Consider the following 19,438-nt stretch of genomic DNA (forward strand, 5'->3'; position numbering starts at 1 on the left):
ATATATCCGTTCATATAATTTATGTATTTCCTAAGTGGGTATATTTTTTAAATTATCTTAATTTTGAGTTTGGTATATGAGGCAGTTATGACCTGTCTCCTTGCTTAGTGAGGTTGCTATTCATTTGGTCAGACTCTAGTCTCATTGCACTACTGCTGGTGATTCTTTCATGTCTTGGATAATATACGCTCCTTGGCACATGTGAAATAATAAGCAGCCTTTTGTTTTGGCCAGTTCAAATTGTCCTGAAGGGATATAGTTAGCATTTTCTACACGATGTTAGAAATTTCTGTAGAATTGCCCTCATTCTTGCAGTTGATTCCAGGCTACCCACCTTCTCTTTTTTATTTCTATGTTAAACTTGGGTTCATCTTACATTCTGGTGGCAGTATCTCGTACATGCAAAACTCATTCTGTCCCAGTTCAACATGTGTTTGCATCTTTAGTTTCACAGTGAACTGAAGTTTGTGGATTATGCCCATTTCAAAGAAACTAAGCATATTCAACTAAAAGTCAAATTTATTATATTTTATGTCTTTTAATCTCTCCATTCCTTAGGCAGATGATGTCGAGGGCAAAATTAGACAAATCATCCCGCCTGGATTTTGCACAAACACAAGTGATTTTCTTTCATTGCTAGAAAAAGAAGTTGATTTCAAGCCATTTGGAACCTTACTCCATACATACTCTGTTCTCAGTCCAACAGGAGGAGAAAACTTTACCTTTCAAATATATAAGGTAAAGATAAATCTAACTATTTCCTGGGTGGAAGTACCTCATTTGCCTGAAACCTGTATTCTGTTTTGTTACTTTCAGTGATTTATTCTAACTTCAGGAAACAAGTCTTTGTCAGCATTAAAAACAAAGATCTGTTTTGTATGTGCGTCTGTGTACACATCTTAATCTGAGACTTCTAAACATTTTCCCACAGGATAGTTTTGTGTTCTGCAGACTTTCACTTACCTCTGTGATGAGTTTCACCTGACTTTTCTTGGCTTTTTCCCTAGGCTGACATGACATGTAGAGGCTTTCGAGAATATCATGAAAGGCTTCAGACCTTTTTGATGTGGTTTATTGAAACTGCTAGCTTTATTGACGTGGATGATGAAAGATGGCACTACTTTCTAGTGTAAGTACAGTTCTAAAGCAACAGTAGACCTTATTACCTCCACAAAGCAGCATTTTAATTGTGGCGGCCCAATTATTGGGACAGTATAATGATATTTTTCCCAGGAAAGAAAAACTATTGTTTATGAAGCTTGAGTTTTCCTTCATTATGCTTTGGGAGACCTTGAGAATAGAGCTGAATTAAATGCTGTTGTCCGTTAGGGCCCTGAATGTAGGCTTAAACAGTAAAATGAGCTTTGCCTGTGTTTTCTTTTACTTGCCACCTATTCATCTTTATAATAGGCAAGTGCACTGAAGTGATGTAAAGAGGTCTGATTTATCCAAGTTGCTGCACACCAATTAAGTGAATTGTATATTCAGAACATAGCAGGTGTACCCATTGGGCCCTCACAGAGTAGCTTGCTGACACTGAAAATTCAGTCAGAGAATGGAAAAGAAAATGGACACTGCATGGGAGCGCGACTGTAATTGACCTGCTTGGCTTTCTGTTTTATCTGCAGATTTGAGAAGTATAATAAGGATGGAGCTACACTCTTTGCGACCGTAGGCTACATGACAGTCTATAATTACTATGTGTACCCAGACAAAACCCGGCCACGTGTAAGGTAATTGGCAGTATAACACGTGCCTTGTCTTTTATTTCAGAAGAAGGAACTGCTGAAGTTTCCAATACTTGCTATAATAGTGTTGATTTGTTTTTAAAAAATCACCACTGTTCATTGGCTGTGTACTGATTTATTTCATTGTTCCTTTTGAAACAGTGTGGACGATTAAATGTTTACAAATTTGAGTAGCTCAATAATTTTTGGATTTCTTGAAGGTTGATTGAAAAAAATCACAAACTTCGTAGTGATTTGCAGTTTGTAAATTGATCATGTTGTGATATTATAATTTCTCTACTGTAGTCAGATGCTGATATTGACTCCATTTCAAGGTCAAGGCCATGGTGCTCAACTTCTTGAAACAGTTCATAGATACTACATTGCATCTCCTTCTGTTCTTGATATTACAGGTATGTAAAATTTGATTTGTTACTGAAGGAGGCTTTCTAAAAAAAACTCTCATTTACTAATTTGGTTTTGTCAGAAATAACTATTTTATTTTTATTTATTTTTTTTTTTCCCTTAACCAATGCAATGGGGATTGAACCCAGGACCTCGTGTATGCCAAGCACACATTTTACCACTGAACTGTACCGCCCACCTCCTATAACTATCCTATTTTAAAAGGCAACACTCTCCTGGAGTCTTTATGGAACTGTTTAAAGATGGCTTACGGTTACATTTTAAATCATAAGCCTTTGTGGGATTGGACTGCCTCTCTAAGTATAAAGTACTTATGAATTGAACAAATTGAAAATAATGAACTGAATATATATTGGGAAACTTTGGTTAGGCACAAGTATGTTACAAATGTGGTATGACTTATTCAGTTTATTTGGCAAACAGTTGCATTGCTCAGAGACCATGCTCTAATTTTTAAGTAGGGGCAGAATATTCTAAACCTTAGTAAGGGGGTGGGGGAAGCAAAGTAAGTAGTTCCTGAATAGAATATGCATTTCTTAAAGTGTGTGTTTTATATTCCTTAAAATGCATACCTTCATAACAGTGGTTTATTTATTTATTTATTTATTTTAAAATATATTTTATTTTCCCTGAACAGAGGCAGTGGGGGTTGAACCCAGGACCTCGTGCATGCCAAGCACATGCTCTACCGCTGAGCTTTACCCGCTGTCCCCCATTAACAGTAGTTTAAAAGGTGAAATATAGGCCTATTTGTTTTAGAAACATCTTTCAGTATGAGTTAGCCATATAAGTAGTATTATGAATAGGATCCTTAGGAGAAGGAAAGAAACTCTACTCTTTAAACGGAAAGGTGAGATTTGATGGAGTTACAGATGATAGTATGCAAATACGTGAACTACCAAAGAACAAAGTGGCTCAAGGAACGTTTACGCTATCATTATGTTACCATTATTTTCTTTCCCATGAGTAGCAGTGTTTCAGATTTTTTACTCATAGACTTGCTGATTAAACTGAAAGTCACCTTTTTTTTTCCTCCATGAAAAATACTATACCAGATATTCACATCCAAATTCAATATTTTGCTAATTCTGTAAGAGTTTGCATACATTTTTGTTTTTTAACACTGCAGTACTTAACACACACTAAAATGTTAACTTGTCTTTAAATGCTATTTTGGAATTTTACCGATTTGTTTAGACACTGAAAGAGTTGTGTATATATGTGTATGTGCGTATATATAAGGATGCGGGACTAACAAGAATATAGGCTAGTAGGCAAATTGTTAGTTTCTTCCTTTTTCATGTAATGTAGTGGTTTTGCTTGTCCAATGTAAATAAAATTAAAGTTACTCCAAAACAGATTTTGAATTGATCCTGTAGACTAATAAACTGGAGGGAAGGCATGTTGTTTTTAAAGTTGTTCAGAAAGTTGATTTATCTTTTCAACTGACTTTCAACTGCTACTGATAAATAATTTGGAATCTTGGGAGATAAAGAAGTAATTACTAAAGTTAGTTTATATCAAAAGTTATACACTGTTTAAGTGACCCCTTCACTAGCTTAGTGATTGTAAAATTATAGAAATATAATACAAATGGTAACAATTCTTTTTAGCTAAGCTGAAACTTGTTTAGCATCTGTTTACTTATAGAGCTTGGGCTTGGTGCTACATGAAGGGACTTTTTTGGAGATTTTAATCTGGAGACTCAGAGTTCACATAAGTAGTCTTTGTCTTCTCTAGTGGGTAATGTGCCAGCGGGGGTTGTTTCTGTGAAGTCTCTTAACCACTTTTTTCTGTCTACTCCAGCCAATAAAGTCCTTGATACTTAGCACCAAATAGCAGATAAAGAATTTTATTTCTTAAATCTCAGTGAAGAGTCATTGATAACTGTAGCCTTTATTCTGAAGTTTCTAAAGGAAACACTAAACATGCTAAAGGACTTCTGAATTTGAAAACTGGGTATTGGCCTTTATTTCCAGTGTTAACATTTCTTAGCATTATAAGTTACTAAAAATGCCTTATCAGCTGTTCTCATTAAGATATTTCTCCTAGATTTCCTTACCTAGTCCTTTAAAAAAGAAAAGTATAGAATTTCCCACTCTTTGGTCGTTTTATTTGCCTGTAGCTCCATTATTTTGTATATTTTTAAAACTTTTTGGGTCTTTAGTAGGCTCTGGATTTCCCATTGCATTCTGGGGTATTCTTTATATTGAGATGGACTTTTGCTTACTTGACACATAGTCAGTAAAACTTAACCATCCATGGCCTGTGTTACAGGATAGGTAAGTGTGGTGTAATTGCCACACATTTTCTTTAACACTCAAAGTAAAATACTGAAGACAATTCTTTATATCATGTGCCATCTTCCTTTTGAGTATGTTGGTTGGATAAAATATGTAGCATTTGAATACATCTCAGTTGTATGACCTTGTATATAGAAAATGGTATGTTTCTTCCAGAATTATGAAGAGAGTTGCATTTGGCAATAGAAATTGATCTTGGGCTAGAATAGATGTCAGTATTATTAGTCTATCAGTAGTATATTAAGTAATTATGTCTGTCCCTTAAATGTCCCTTGTAGTACTGACATGTTACATGGCTTTTTAGAGTATTATCTAAATTTTTTATAATATGAAGAGTTTTTTTTTAAATGATAGAAGAGTTTTTATGTTGATAGATGATGTATTTAACTTGGAAAAAATTCAAATTTTGAGCCTACATATCACTATAGATTTATATCCAAGCAAATTTCATCTTTTAAATGTATTGCTTATCTTTGTAGCATAGAAACAAAGGAATTGAAGGATGTCACAAATTATTGGGTGTTACCATATTAAGTTCATTTTCATGCTGACACTTTTATTAAAGTACTTAAAGATTGAGTGATGACTTGGCCCATTATATTAACCTGCCAACAAAATACTGTTAGTCTATAACAGCTTAGTTAAAGCGAAACAGTTTTTTTGGCATGATTTTTCAATTTCTGTGAAAATTTCAGATAGGAATGTGGTATGATTTTTTTCAGATTTTTCTCAACTGTAATTCTTTTTACCTTTGATGTGTTTTTCCCTAAAATTCTGGGGTATACAAGTTATTTAAGCTTTCACTCACTAAATTTTATTTTAAATTGATATTAGCAACATGGTTCTTTTTTCTAAAGCAGTTCAGGAAGAGGCAGACTTGGAAAAACTAACATTTGATGAGTTGTGCCTTACTATTAGTATTTTAAAAAAAATTTAAATAGATACTTGCTTAATAGTTTGTCACTTAGTAGAAGCTTAATAAAAGCAACTTTATTGAGGTATAATTCCATACCACAAAATTCATCCATTGTATAGTTCCATATTTTTAGTACATTTGGCTAATTTTGCAGCCATCACCACAGACCTGTTCTAGAATATTTCTGTCACCATAAAAAGATTGCCTCATGTCCATTTGCAGTCAGTCCCCATCCCATCCCCAGTCTCTTGTTTTGAGGTCTGTAATCCATTTTAAGGTAATTTTTGTGCATGATGTGAGGAAATTTCTAAATCAATCTTTTTTACATTTGGCTATTCAATTTTCCCAGGACTGTTTCAAAGACTAGCCTTTCCCTGTTGAGTTGCCTTGGCCCCTTTGTTGAAAATTAGTTGACCATAAATGTCAAGATGTATTTCTGGACTCTAATGATCTGTGTCTGTCCTTCTGCCAGTACCATACTGTCTTGATTTGTTTACTTAGCTTTATATCGAGTTATCTTTTTTGTGCATGTTTTGTCTTAATGATAATGTCAAGTTTAATCTGCTAAATATATCAGTTGAATTTGTGGAGCATGTTTTGCCTGGGTGCTGCAGAGTAAAGTTTTCTTGATATGATTGGTGAGTAGGATTAGAAAGGAATACTGGCCCTGGCCAGATGGGTGGGAATGGGGCAGGGAAGGGCAGAGAGGAGAGGCCTCATCAGTCAGAGGGGACTGGCCTGGGTAGAGCCATGACCTTCAGGGACCCAGAGGCACAGGCTCCCAGAAGACAGTCCCTCTCTGAGTGAGCACCCAGGCAATACAGACTAGGGCTGGTTGTCGCAAACTCAGCAATGGCTCTCCCTGGCCAACCATCCTCTAAAGTGCAATCTATGTGACTGGTGGAGACTCTTCTTACCCCACCTCTCAGACAACCCCCACTCCCAACAAGGGTTCTAGATTCTAAAAACAGCAAAATCATTCAAATGGTTACATAGATATGTCGTCTTCATCTTTTTGCCTTAACAGATAGCAGCTGTTCCCTCTACCCACCGTTGCTCTCCTTTTCCCCTAAATGAGTTTATGTGCAAGATAATAAACAGGAGGCCCCAGGCCATGAGGGACTCCTAGCTTTGAGGGGCTTTGAGAGGCTGCTGCAGTGGTGCCAGGGTGTAGGGTGGGCAAGACCAGGCAGAGGTCCTGGCTGTCTGGCCCAGTTGCCTGGTGTTTCCTCCTGCAGGCCATGCTTACATATTCATGGTGCATTCAGTTTCCTGATAAAGTTGTATCATCATTTGTTTTCTTTTTCTTTTTCTTCCTAGCAACCTCCTGCCCTTCCTGCTTTCTGCTCTTTCTGAATGACTGATCACCAACCAGGCAAGATTGGCCTTGGCCTGCTCTGTCTTCCCAGCTAAATGCATTTTCATGTAGTGCTCTTCTGTCTTTTCTTCTCGGTGTCTTGTTCTCTCCTTGAAAGCTTCTTTGGCCTGTCCAGATCTAGTTGTGTGACCTAGCGGTGCCACCTGGTTGGGGTTCTCAATGTTAACGAGCCCTTTACACCTTTGTTGGTAGTCAGCTTCATCTTTACTCTCTTCTGAGGCTAGAAGTTTCTTCTCTCTGGAGTCACCTGCAACTCCATCTCCACCCTCTATTCTTGCTCCTCTTCTTCCTTGGCCTTCCACTTTTCAGCCTGGAGTTGCGTTCATCTCTTCGGTACTCATATACTGCCTAGGCCCAAACTTTGTGCCTCTTTGGGCACATGGCTCCAGTGACAGCAGAGCCTCAACCTTTATATCCAGTTTTGAAATCAGGAAGTGAAAGTGCTCTAACCATGTTCTTTTTCAGAGTTGTTTTGGTTATACAGGATCCCTTGTGTTTTCATAAAAATTTCTATTTCTGTTTTCTACTTCATTGATTTCCTCTTTAATTTTTATTATTTTCTGGCTTCTTACTGCTTTGAGTTTAATGTGCCCTTTCTAGTTTAATTTTCCTTTTCTATATAGATGTTGAAATAACTAATACTTAAATGTAATATGTATATATAATTACAAATACTGCTTTAACTGATCAGATAAATTTTCATAAATTATGCTTTCATCTCATTAAGTTCAAAATATCTTCTAATTTCCTTTATGATTTCATTTTGATTCATGGGTTGTTTGGAAACATGTTTAAATTCCAAACATTGTGGATTCCCAAATTTCCTTCTGTTGTTGATGTGTAATTTAATTCCATTGTTGTCAGAGAACATACTTTGTATGACTTCAATTCTTTTTCATTCATTGAGTTTTGTTTTTTGGCCTACTAAGGAGTCCACAAACTTTTTCATTAAAGGGCTAGGTCATAGATATTTTATGCTTTGCAAGCCACACAAATTCTCTGTGGCATATTCTTACTGGTTTTCTGGTTTTTGTTTTTTAGAACCAATTAGAAAGCAGTCTTAATTTACATGCCATATAAAAATAGGCTGTAGATGAGATTTGACCAATAGGCCATAGTTTATAGACCCTTTGCCCAACATATAGTCTATCCTGGTGAATGTTCCATGTGCACTTGAAAAGAATGTGTATTCTGCTGTTGTTGGGTGGACTGTTGTATAAATATCAGTTAGTTCAGGCTGGTTGATAGAGTTGTTTGGTTCTTCCAAACAGATTTGATAATTTTGTCTAGTTTTTCTATCCATTACTGAAGGGATAGTATTGAAACTTCCAACTATTTTTGTTGAATTGTCTATTTCTCCCTTAAATTCTGTTAGTGTTTATTTCATGTATTTTGGGGTTCTGTTGTTGTATATTTGTTTATAATTGTAATGTCTTCTTCTTGAATTAACTTGTTTTAAAATGTGCCTTTTTTTCTCTTGTAATTTTGTCTTCTTTTTTCCCAGTTTGTGTATGTGTTGGGGAGGTTGAGGGGATAAAGTCTTAAACTCTATTTTGCTTGATATTAATATAGCCACTCCAGACCTCATATTGTTTGCATGGTATATTCATTCTTTGACTTTCAGCCTGACTTTGAATCTATAACGTGTCTCTTATAGATAGCCTATAGTTCGATCCTTTTTTATTCAGTCTTAAAATCTCTACCTTTTGATTGGAGTGTTGAATATGTTTACATTTAATGTAATTATTGCTGTGGTTGGAATTATGCCTGTCACTTTGCTGTTTTCTTTTTTCCCCTTTTTATTTATTTATTCATTCATTTTTATTGAAGTAGTTTCTCTATGTTGCTTTTTTTTGTTTCACTCTACTGCCTTTTGTGGTCAGTAGTTTTTAGTGAAGTTTTTAAAGTCCTTTGTTGGTTTTTTTTACTCTTTTTTTTTTTTTTTTTTTTTTTGCTTAGTGGTTGCTCTGGGGCTTAAGATGTATATTTTTTAATTTATAACAGTCTATTTCAGATTAATTTTGGTAAAATAAATTGCTCCATTATAGTTATTCTTCCCTCTCTTTGTACTATTATTGTTGCATATATTACATTTATATATATTGTAAGCCAAACATTGGTTTTATAATTATTTTTTCATGTAACTGTCTTTTAAACCAATTGAGAGGAAAAAAGAGAAAGATTTATGCCTTTTATATTTATCATTGTAACTATTGGTGTTCTTAATTTCTTCATGTGGATTTGAGGTACCATGTTCCTTTAGCCTAAACAACTTCAGTATTTCTTGTTAGGCAGGTCTGCTAGCAGTATATTTCTTGTCTTTGCTTTTCTGGTAATGTCTTTATTTCCCCTTAATTTTGAAGGATAATTTTACTGGATATAGAATTCTTGATTAACAGTATTTTTCTTTGAGTACTTTGAATATATCACCCTACTGACCTCTGGCCTCCATGGCTTCTGATGAGTTGTTTCTTCTTGCTGCTTTCAGGATTTTCTGTTTATCTCTAGCTTTTGACAGTTTGATTATGATGTGTTTAGATGTGGATCTCTTTGTGTTTTTCCTACTTGAAATTTATTGAGCTTCCTGTATATGTAGATTAATGTTTTTCACCAAATTTAGCAAGTTTTTGGCTGTTATTTCTTCAGATACTGTCTTTCTCTTTCTCTGAGACTCCCATTACAGTTATGTTGATACACTTGAATGTTTTTAATTGTATCAGTCCAGTTTACATTTTATAAAGCTGGAGAGTACATGTAAGGAAAACAAGGAGGTTATTGTAATAGTTGAAAAAAATTACTGGTGGCAGCACATAGGAGAATGAATCAGAATGTCCTTCAGGTTTCTGAGTGGCTTGTATAACTGCATGGTGCAACCAGATTAATATAGAAAAGACAGAAGAATGGGATAGAATAACTAATTACATTACAGTCTTATGTTTACTTGATTTTCTATTTAGGTCTGCATTTCAGTTAGCTTGTTCACTTTTGATTTCATTATCTGTCCATACTTTATAAATCATAATTGCATACCAAACTGATACAATGACAGAATTTCACTTCTTTTCACGTTAAAGCTATAGTCATATAATTACCTAATAATTATATGGATATGAAGTGCTACACAGAACCATAAAGAAGGTATTCATACATATGGAGTGAATGATTGAATGAATGACTTAATCATAAATCATTACCCATAGCTCAGACTTTTTTTATAAACAGCTTTATTGAGATATAATTAGCATGTCATACAATTCACTTACTTAAAATAAACAATTAATTTTTACCATACTTACAGTGCAGCCATCGCCATAATCTAGTTTTATATTTCACTCTTCTAAAAAGAAACCCAGTACCCATTAACAGTTACTTCTGTCCTCTCATTCCCCTACCCTTGCTACCCACCCTCCCCCCAGCTCTAGGCAACCACTAATCTACTTTTTGTCTCTGTAGATTTGCCTGTTCTGAACATTGGAGTCATGCAATATATGAGTGCTGCATTTACTTGGCATGTTTTCAAGATTCATCCTTGCTGTAGCATGTATTAGTACTTCATTTCTTTTTATTGCCAAATAATGTTCCATTGTATGGGTATACCATACATTTTATTTATCTGTTCATCAGTTAATGGACATTTGGGTTGTTTTCACTTTTTGGCTCTTCTGAGTAATAATAATCTACTATGAATATTCAGGTACAAGTGTTTGTGTGGACCTATGTTTTCATATCTCTTGGGTACACACCTAGGAAATGGAAATGGTGGAAAATCTGGTAATTATGTTTCACCTTTTAAAGAACCATCAGACAATTTTCCAAAGTGGCTGTACCATTTTATATTTTGACCAGCAGTATATGAGGGTTTCAGTTTCTCCACATCCTTATCAGTACTTGTTACTGCCTTTTTGATTCTAGTCATCCTAGTGGACATGAAATGGCATTTCATTGTGGTTTTGATTTGCATTTCCCTGTGGCTGATGATGTTGAGCATCTTTCCATGTACTTACTGTGCATTTGTATATCTTCTTGAGAAAAGTCTATTTAGACCTTTTACACCTATTTTTTAATTGGGTTATTTGTCTTTTTCTTACTTATTGAAAAGTGTTTTATATAAAAAGTCTGGATACAAGTTCCTTATCATATATATGACTTGCAAATATTTTATCCCACTTTGTGGGTTGTCTTTTCATTTTTTCTTAATGGTATCATTTGAAGCACAAAAGTTTTACATTTTGATATAGCCCTATTTATCTACTATTTTTTAGTTGCTTGTGCTTTGGTTCCATTATCTCAGAAACCATTGCCTAATCAAAAGTCATGAGGATTTACTCCTTTGTTTTCTTCTAAAATTTTTGTAGTTTTACCTTTTACATTTAGTTCTGTGATACTTTTTGAATTAATTTTTTGTGTATGGTGTGAGAAAAGGCGGTCCAACTTCACTCTTTTTGTTTGTGGAGATCCAGTTGTCCAAGTACCATTTGTTAAAAAGACTATTTTTTCCCTCATTGAATTGTCTTTAATGGGCCATAAATGGGTTTATTTTTAACTCTCAATTCAATTCCATTGATCTACATGTCTATCTTTATGCCAGTACCACACTGTCTTGATTACTATAGCTTTGTAGTAAGTTTTGAAATCAAGAAATGTGAGTCCTCTAACTTTTTCAAGATTGTTTTGGCTATTCTGGGTTCCTTGCATATCCATATCAATTTTAGGATGAGCTTATCAATTTCTGCAACAAAAAAAGTTAGCTGGGATTTTGATAGGGATTGCATTGAATAGTTTGTAGACTATTGATATTGTAATAGTATTGTCTTATGATCCATGAACTAGTTCACACTTTAACATTCTTTGTTTCAAGTCCTCTACTAATCAGAAAAGGAAGGCTTAAGAGAAGTGAGGAAATTTGCCTAAGGTCCTACATCTATGAATGACAGAACTTGGACTCAAACTCATGTTCTCTGTCTAGTGTAGATAACATAGACAAACATAAAGAAAGATCTATGCTATTCAGATGCAGTGAAGAAAGGATCAGTCATTCTCACTTTATTCTCTAAATTAAAAAGATTTATTTTTGTAAAAGGAAGAATTTTTTTTATTTGGATAAAAGAAGCATAGCAGACTAAAGTTTATTAAAGTAAGGGAGTTATAAATTGAGTTTTGGAACCCTTAGCTATCAGAAAAATACTTGCTTTTGGAATTGATTATCCAAACTTGAATCTCTTATTTATACAGCTAGTTTAATTAAAAATAAAACTAAGATGCATATGACAGCAAACCAGTCAAAAAGTTTACCTTTGAAAAGGAGTAGCTCTAATTTCACAAATAATACGTATGTCTTTGCAAAAGGATTACACTTATAATTTTATTTGACAAAGATAATGGTGCTGTTTGATTTATAAGGAATAATTTGTTACATTGTAACTTTTGTGTATGTATATATATATATAATTATTTTAAGAATATTTGCCTTTCTAAGCTTAGCATGTATACTGAGATTACAGATAATGAAGAAATTATGTTCGGTCAGGGAAATGTTATTCTGCTTTATTTCTTTAGCGGAAGATCCATCCAAAAGCTACGTGAAATTAAGAGACTTTGTGCTTGTGAAGCTTTGTCAAGATTTGCCCTGTTTTTCCCGGGAAAAGTTAATGCAAGGATTCAGTGAAGATATGGCAATAGAGGCTCAACAGAAGTTCAAAATAAATAAGGTATTTTATTCTGTAGGAGGAGAATATTTAAAGTTTGAAGATTTTTTTTAAGTACATTATTTAAACATTGCAAATAAACTAAGAGTACATGTGTGGGAAGTTGCAGTGGTTAAGAGTACAGGCCCTGAAGCCAGATTGCCTGGGTTCAGATATGGCTTCACCACTTGCTCTTAGGGCAGTTTAGTTTACCTCCTTTTGCCTCTATTTTCTCATTAATGGAATGGAAGGATAATTGATTTCAAGGCTATATGAAGGGTAACAGAACAAAGATGGATAGTAAGATCTTAAGTTTGCTTTTTGGGAAAATGTGTATCTAAACTAGTAAAGTAGTTAATGCCCCCTGGAGATTGCATTGGTAGGGAGAAGGGTTGGAATAAAACACTTTCACTTTTTATACTTCTATATATATTTGTTTGAATTTTAAAGTAGTAAGTATCTTAAGATAGGTACAGAAAAAAATAATATGGGAGTTCAGAGGAGTTTATTAGATTTACGTAAGCAAGGGAGTCGTAGTGTTTCATGGGAGGGATGCATTTTGATCTAGGCCTTGAAGAATGAGTAAGTTTTGGATTATTAAAGTGTGTGGGATGAATGGTGTTTCAGTAATAAGGACTAGCACTTGGTACCCCTGACTTCCCCTCCCTCAGCTTCTAAGGCACTGCAGTTCCTGGTTTTCCACCTACCACTGTGATTCTTTTCTTTGAGATAATGTCACTGGCTTCTACTCTTCTGTATGTTCTCTAAAGATAATTCTTCCCCCAAAGTTCTTTATCCAATCCTCATTTCTTCTCGTTCTACTTACTCCACCTGGGAGGTCTCATCTAAATCTTCAATCCAGATTTTCCACTTGAGCTCCAAAACTGTTTACCGAAAGTTAACTGATCACTGCCTGATCTTCAGCAAACAACTCAGTTTGAATCAAAACTTTCCATCTTCTGATGCATAAAAACACTTTAATGGTTTCCTGGCTTTAAGATGAAATAATGTTTTAGAAATAATTGATATCTCCCGACTTTATTAAACCTTTATTTATTAATGAGAATTTAGTATGGCACACAGATCCCAACATAATCTGCCCTTGCCTACCTTGCCTACCACTTTCCCACATGATCTGGCTTTACTAAACCTCTTGCCATTTCTCAACTATTCTACATCTTTCCTCCTCTTATGTCCCTTTATATAGGCTATTCCATTTGCCTTTACACCCCCTTCTCCTGTTCCTTCATCTTTGCCTAGCTAGATAATACTTTTTTTTTTCAGGCTCAGCTTGGGTGTTTTTTCCAGAAAGATCAGTATCATCTTCCCAGCCTACAATACCTGACCGCTTCCCCATACCCAATAAATACATAAGTGAAATGGCAGAAACAGAAAAACTATGGGCTACTCCTTTGGCTTCGGTGTTACCAAAACTTCCTAATTCTTCTAATATGTCTTTGACTATTTTTGTCTCCTCTGTCTGCCCTTTGACTTTCACTATACTGCAGAGTTCTGACCGCTTCCCTCTTTTCACTGAGTAGGCTTTCCTTGGATGATCTTAACCATTAACCAGTCTCATGGTTTAAACTCTTGCCTGTGTACTGATATCACTTAAATCCTCACCCTTAGACTAGAATTCTATTCAGATTTATGTGTTCTGCTGCCTCCTAAATCTCCCTAGGCTGTGAAAACTCACTGTCATTCCATACCCTCCTCCATGGCCAGTCTTTCCTCTTCTGTATTTCTGGAATCCTTGTTCCCTTAGTATTCTTATTTGTGCTATCTCAGTTCATGCCCTCATCATTTTTTTGCCTGATTTAATAGCTGAGCTTCCTAATTGGTCTCCCTGCCCTTCTTTTTGCTACCATTCTATGTAGCTGAGAGAATGCTATATTTAAAACTCAAATTATGTGCTTTGTTCATTCCTGCATTTAAAAATCTGTTACCTACTAGATAAAAGCCCAGCTCTTCAACCCGGTGTATAAGGTTCATCCTCACTTTGCTTCTACTCCTTATACTTTTTTTATTTTGTGCTCCAGCAATGTCAGACTGCTTCTGCACATGTGCATGTGACATGCACACTCACATAGTGCCCTCCCCTCTTTTAAGCATGGCATGTTCCCTTTCCTTTAAGGTTCAGCTCAGGTTTTATTCCCCCAGGAATCCTCTTCTAACACTTCCACCATTCCCAGACTATGTTACCATTATACCCTGTGTATATTTCTGTCATTAAAGTAACCATACCTCAGTCATCTGTGTTACCAGTAGACTGCTAGCTCCTTGAGGGCAGAGACTATCTTTCACTGCTTTTTGTCTGGCACCTAGCACAGTTTCTGGCCCACAGCAGATACTCAATGTAAGCTGTGTTCTTTTGGGGAAATGTTACTGTTTTGTAATTTGAAATGTTCATGTTTTTCTTTTATTTGGTTTATTAGCAACATGCTAGACGGGTTTATGAAATTCTTCGACTACTGGTAACTGATATGAGCGATGCTGAACAATACAGAAGCTATAGACTGGAAATTAAAAGAAGACTAATTAGCCCATATAAGGTAGGACTTTCAAGAGTCTTAAACATTATATTCTTGTCAGTGTTTAAAATGAAGAAGAAAATCTAGCAAATGCCATTGTATGGGAGAGTCCAAATTGTCTTGCTAAATTAATTTCTACAAAAGTGAAAATATTCTTCCAGTTAGTTACAAGAATTCTCCGTCATAATTTTCCAATATAAACTATAAATCTGTTTCCATTCACTTAAAAACTAATCCCAAGGATTTAGTCTCCTCATGTTTTTTCCTTTCGTTTGTATGCATCTTTTAAAACTGAATGCGCAGACTTCATTAACAGATTATCATATTAGTTTTTTCTAATTGTCTTCCAACTTGTTATGTATATTCTGTTTACCTTTGCTTCTTTCTTCCTAAACATGGTCTTGGTTGCCTTTTGTAACCTCTATACTTGACTATAGCTAAAATTGCAACTTAATGTTGTTTACTTTTCTTTTTTTCAAATGTTCTTTCTTCTTGCTCCTTTCCCTCCATTTTTTCATCTCCTTTATTTTCCTCTAACTCAGAAGTCTCCCCTCCTAGATCAAATCTGGCCTCATCATCATTTGACCATTATTAAGGTAGATATGGTCCACAACAACTTGTGTGGAGGAGGATTTCCTGTGATACTTGTAGCTGGGCAGTAATCTAATTGGGGAGAATATTAATTAATTTATTCAACAAATAATTATTGAGCACTTGACATGTGTTTGCTGCATTTATATACACTATACCTATAGGCTTATACAGCACAATAGCTGGGAACATAAATGACAAATTTAAATCCGTCTTAATATTTAAGGAGAAAGTCAGTTAATAATTCATGAGTAATTAGTGTATCAGGTATACATAGTTCTGATTTTCCTGAATTAATCCAAGTTTTATTTGTCAAAGATTCTGCTTTATAGAGCCAGTCTTGAATGTTGATGGTATTGGGTTGCACCACTCCTCGTTGAATCCAGCTCTTTTCCTTTATCACATCTTGTTTGCAGTGCAACTGTATTTCCTAACTTGTCACTATAATTCTGTTTAAACGTATCACATTCAGGATGTAAAAATAATAATAATTTGCCTGTGACTATAAATCTTTGTATCTTGGATTCATATATGTATTTTTTTCTTCATAGTGTCATTTCATTAAGCAATTTAATGGGTTTATTTTCTATCTTGTGAACTATCATCTGCATATAATAGGTTGTAATAAATTATAATGGACTCTTCCCCAAAACTGTCTGTAGTAACATTTTATTCTGTTTATCAATTCTTATGCTTATCAATTCAGAAACATCAGAAAATTGGTAGATGGTGCTTTCCAAAGATTTTGATCTTTAAGTAATACTAGTTAGCTAGAAAATTTCTTTATGGTGAAATTTGGGCAGATAGAACAGTATAAGTAGACATTATCATGACAACATTTAAGAGTATTAAAACTGTTTTAGGAAAGTAAAAAAATGTATTGAATTGTGCATCTTAGATACTTGTGAGATTTTATATAGGCAGCTACAGCAAATGATAGATGATGAATTCTAAGTGTAAATAGTAGTCATAAAGTTATGCAAATAATGGATAAGTTCATAAAAGCAAGTATTGTCTACTCTTAAAGAATGATAATGATTTTTTATATTACTGTTAAGTACCATACCTGTCCAGCAAGTTCACCTTATCTAAAAGACAACCAAAAACTGGTTATTAAACTCTTTAGATTCTTAACAGCCAAGATGGGTATCACCATCCTTGCACCAAAGCTCGTATACAAATTACAAATTCTTCAGATACTTGCTCAAACCCTATTTATAGTATGCACATTTTAATGAGTTTAGTTTTTGGTATTCTATCCCATTGAGAAAACCAATAAAGCTTGAGAGTCCCTCTCGCCAACTTTGGGTTGATAGCCACAATGTGGTAGAAAATATACCACAAACTTTGTAAAAGCCTTGAAATAGCTGAATGCCCTATAGGCATGAGAGAAGTGATAAGATTTCTTTATTGAATATATGCAGATGCTTTTCTCTAGTTTCTCATTCCAAGCTGATACTCATACTTTGTTGTGCTATCAGCATTCTCAAATGCAAAATTATATTTAAGAATGAAGTAAAATTGCTTAATATTGAATGTGGCTTAGAATTTTTTTTAAGGTCTTTATAATGTATGCCTAATGGGAAAAGTTTGGAGTTTAGAATTTACATTTTTAATTGAATACATTTTATGAAAAGAAAGTATAATTTTGATTATCATTAAGTTACTACTGAGGTATGAAATTATTTATTGATAGCAGAATCCACTAATTCTGTGCTGCCTTTTTTGAGGGATCGAATTTCCATATCAGCTTAATCATACTGTCCCACTAAGCAATTTTTTTGTTTTGGGGGGGGCGATAATTAGATTTATTTGCTTATTTATTTAGTAGAGGTACTGGGGATTGAACCCAGGACCCTGTGTATGCTAGGCATGCACTCTTGCCACTGAGCTATACCCACCACCCCAAGAAATTTTCTGGGTGGTTATTAAAAGTACTTGTACCTTACTTTAAAAGTTCTTTGAACACTGATAATTCATTTGTATCAGTGCCAAGAAGGAATAAAAATAACCTGTATCAAGTAGAATCATTTTTTAAAGCACAACAAGAAACTCTGTCTCTAGTACAGAAGTAATTTTCAGGTGTTCAAAAAAAAGAAATGTGAACAATTTGGCTAAAAAAAGAAAAGTTGGTGTAGCTGTTTTTTTTAGCATTAAAGTTTTTATATTGTTTCATGAGCATATTTTAATTCATAATTGGTTTACAAATACAAAATTTAGAATCATTGCTATATAATATCATTGGATTTGGAATCAGAAAACTCAGTTTTAAGGTCTGGTTCTGCCTTTTACAAATTGTGTGACTGTCAACACTTACTAACATCTGGGTATTGGGCTTCTCATCTGTAAAATGGAAATATTTCCATATAGAGGAACTGAAGAGAAAGCAATGCAATACAGTGTACATGTTTTTAAAGATATCTTTTGAGAAGTTCTAGGACTCTTCATATGCCCCCACACCATTATTATTTTTGAATTGTTACAAAAGAACCTTATCTCTGCACTTCACAAAAGAGACTAGTTCAGCAGATGAAAATTAAAGAGCCCTTACAGGTGGTGGCATTTTTAAAATTATTTTTGTAAGCCCTCTTGGAACCTGTGAAAACCGGACAAGAAGAAAGGATTGTTTTCTGGAACTTTAACACATTTTACACGTTAAAGCCAAATGTTAAATTGATACTAATACCATCTTTAATTAATTTGTCTGCATTAATTAAAAGTTATCAACAGCCCTAATATATGAAGGAATTAAGTTTTTGTTTTTGGAGGGAGAAAATTATTCTGAAGCCTATAAAAGTTCTGTTCCAGTCTTAAGGAGTCCTGTCTTTCAGTGTTTCATTTGTACTCCCAATCAATGTATGTCATTTTGCTAGATGGGGGTGTTCCCCAAATCAGTCTTTTGGGTTTTTTTTTAGTTTTTTAAACACATTCTTTAAAAGATTAATTTGTAACATGTCATACATATACAAAGTGGTATACATATCCAGTTTGGGGAATATTGACGTTAATATAACAAATAACTCAAATAAGTAATTTTTTTAATTGAGCCATAGTTTACATGCTTAAGAGGAACTTTTACATATAGTTTCATATTTTTCCCATAAAGCTAGTATATGTATTTTTTATTCCTAGGTACTTAGAGCTCTTAAATTTAATTCATAGATGTATTGCCATGCCAATAAAAATTATAATAGAGATGAATTCTGAAATCCATGTGAAAAAAACTGGCAGTGAAGAAACTGACGGTGGTAAGGAAGGGGGAGATAAATTGGGGAAGTTAGTGCTCTTAGATATTTAAAAACAGCATCATTTAAAACACACACGAGTCATTCTACAGGTTATTTTGGAACAAAATTGATAAATAGTTATGAATTAATATGACGGTTCTATTGTATGTAAGAATTTATTATGATTAGAGGCATATTCAAACAATGGGGTTAGATTATTTAATAAATGTTGTAACTAGTTAGCAATTTAGAAAAGTAGATTATATTCCTGTCACATAGCATGATAATTTTTTGGATGCATTACCCTTTAGTTCCTGAGCCATTTCCTTAAGTTAGATGCTCTTATATAGTGCAGTCGTGCCTCTTGGCATAAAAAATAACTTTTACAGCAGACACAAAACATTTATCTACGTGATTGAAGAGTACAGAATGTACTGCCCTTCCAGGCCTTAGGAGCAATAAATCTGAATTTTCATCAGTTCTCTAGAACTAATATTCAAAGTGTGGTCAGTATATCAGCAACATTAATATCACCTTGGGAGCTTGTTAAAACTGCTGAATCTCACCCCACCTCAGACGTGCTGAATCAGAATCTGTGTTTTAACAAGGTGATCTGTATGCACATTTAAGTTTGACTGGCACTGCTTTAGCGGGG

General features: G+C 34.4%; 1 protein-coding gene across 4 annotated transcripts in view; it reads left to right on the forward strand.

The window, feature by feature from the left end:
* HAT1 (histone acetyltransferase 1) overlaps nt 1-19,438 on the forward strand; it is a 48,479-nt gene that overhangs the window by 27,021 nt on the left and 2,020 nt on the right. For 3 of the 4 annotated variants that reach the window (XM_032479687.1, XM_032479686.1, XM_032479688.1), the window contains 7 exons: nt 559-738; nt 1,008-1,129; nt 1,629-1,733; nt 2,034-2,140; nt 2,791-2,886; nt 12,307-12,458; nt 14,870-14,986. In XM_032479687.1, coding sequence (XP_032335578.1) covers nt 559-738; nt 1,008-1,129; nt 1,629-1,733; nt 2,034-2,140; nt 2,791-2,886; nt 12,307-12,458; nt 14,870-14,986 — 879 coding nt within the window. The remainder of the gene's footprint in view (nt 1-558; nt 739-1,007; nt 1,130-1,628; nt 1,734-2,033; nt 2,141-2,790; nt 2,887-12,306; nt 12,459-14,869; nt 14,987-19,438) is intronic. The other variant, XM_006195324.3, reaches the window with a different exon arrangement.

Source organism: Camelus ferus, chromosome 5 (genome assembly GCF_009834535.1).
Source record: "Camelus ferus isolate YT-003-E chromosome 5, BCGSAC_Cfer_1.0, whole genome shotgun sequence".
Taxonomy (NCBI): domain Eukaryota; kingdom Metazoa; phylum Chordata; class Mammalia; order Artiodactyla; family Camelidae; genus Camelus; species Camelus ferus.